This window comes from Octopus bimaculoides, chromosome 2 (genome assembly GCF_001194135.2).
Source record: "Octopus bimaculoides isolate UCB-OBI-ISO-001 chromosome 2, ASM119413v2, whole genome shotgun sequence".
NCBI lineage: Eukaryota > Metazoa > Mollusca > Cephalopoda > Octopoda > Octopodidae > Octopus > Octopus bimaculoides.
This window is the reverse complement of record NC_068982.1, coordinates 17,404,320-17,405,760: the sequence shown is the minus strand read 5'-3', so window position 1 is coordinate 17,405,760 and position 1,441 is coordinate 17,404,320. Positions and strand designations below refer to the sequence as shown.

Below are 1,441 nucleotides of genomic sequence, written 5' to 3'. Positions count from 1 at the left end.
ATTTCCATCAATCAAATACCAACAGAAGGCACTGGTCTTCCTAAGGCCATGGTAGTGGACCCTTTCCCAAGGGGCCTTGCATTAGAACAGGACATGGAATTCTTAATCACACGGCTACGCATATGTTTAATGTTAAAACAGCAGAGAAAATGAAACTGAACAACTTACCTCTTCTCCAATGGCATCCTTAATTACAATATTACTGATCTCACCAAGTAGTTTGGCTAGTGACTGTAGAGTTGATGTAGAACTCACAATATTTTCAACAGCTCGAGATCGTAACCAACCAGCAAGCTCCTATAAACAAACACAACAAAATAATGACATTTCTTATTTCTTTACTGCCCACAAGGGGCTAAACATAGAGGGGACAAACAAGGACAAACACAGGGATTAAGTCGATTACATCGACCCCAGTGCGTAACTGGTACTTAATTTATCAACCCCGAAAGGATGAAAGGCAAAGTCAACCTCGGCGGAATTTGAACTCAGAACGTAACAGCAGACGAAATACCGCTAAGTATTTCACCCGGCGTGCTAACGTTTCTGCCAGCTCGCCATCTTATGACATTTCTTATGACAACATAATGACATCTCTATTTGAAACATTACATCATCATGATCATCATTATTTAACGTCCATTGTCCACGCTGGCATGGGTTGGATGGTTTGACCAGGGCTGGTAAGCTGTGCCAAGACTCCAGCCTGATTTGACATGGTTTTCTATGGCTGGATGCCCTTCCGAATGCCAACCACCCTGAGAGTGTAACGGATGCTTTCACATGTCACCGGCACAGGTGCCATTTGCATGACACCGGTATCTGCTATGACTACAATTTTGCTCGGCTTGATGTATCTTCTCGGGCACCACATAATGCTAAAGGTCTCAGTCATTGCCTCTGTGAGGCCCAACACTCAAAAGGAACTCAGCCACTTTGCTTCCATACAAAACCATATCTATTCGAACTGTTTAACTTCTCTCTTCTCAATTCCTTCTTATCCATCTGCTCATATAGAGGGTGAACCAAAAGTCATTAAGAAATTTTAATAAATCTGTTTTAATTACATTGACTTTTGTTGATTTTCATTTCTTTTCTTTGAAGAGGTGATTTTTCACAACTAAAGTACATATATTTCCTCTGTGTGTGTGTGTGTGTGTGTGTGTGTGTATTTATGTGTGTATATATATATATATCATCATCATCATCATCGTTTAACGTCCGCTTTCCATGCTAGCATGGGTTGGACGATTTGACTGAGGACTGGTGAAACCGGATGGCAACACCAGGCTCCAGTCTGATTTGGCAGAGTTTCTACAGCTGGATGCCCTTCCTAACGCCAACCACTCAGAGAGTGTAGTGGGTGCTTTTACGTGTCACCCGCACGAAAACGGCCACGCTCGAAATGGTGTCTTTTATGTGCCACCCGCACAAGCCAGTC

The 1,441-nt window shown here is 42.7% G+C and overlaps 1 protein-coding gene across 1 annotated transcript in view; it reads right to left on the bottom strand.

Moving 5' to 3' along the window:
• Positions 1-1,441, bottom strand: part of LOC106867783 (GPI transamidase component PIG-S) — a 48,227-nt gene that overhangs the window by 10,699 nt on the left and 36,087 nt on the right. The window contains exon 13 of the mRNA XM_014912768.2: positions 169-297. Within this exon, the coding sequence (XP_014768254.1) occupies positions 169-297 (129 nt within the window). The remainder of the gene's footprint in view (positions 1-168; positions 298-1,441) is intronic.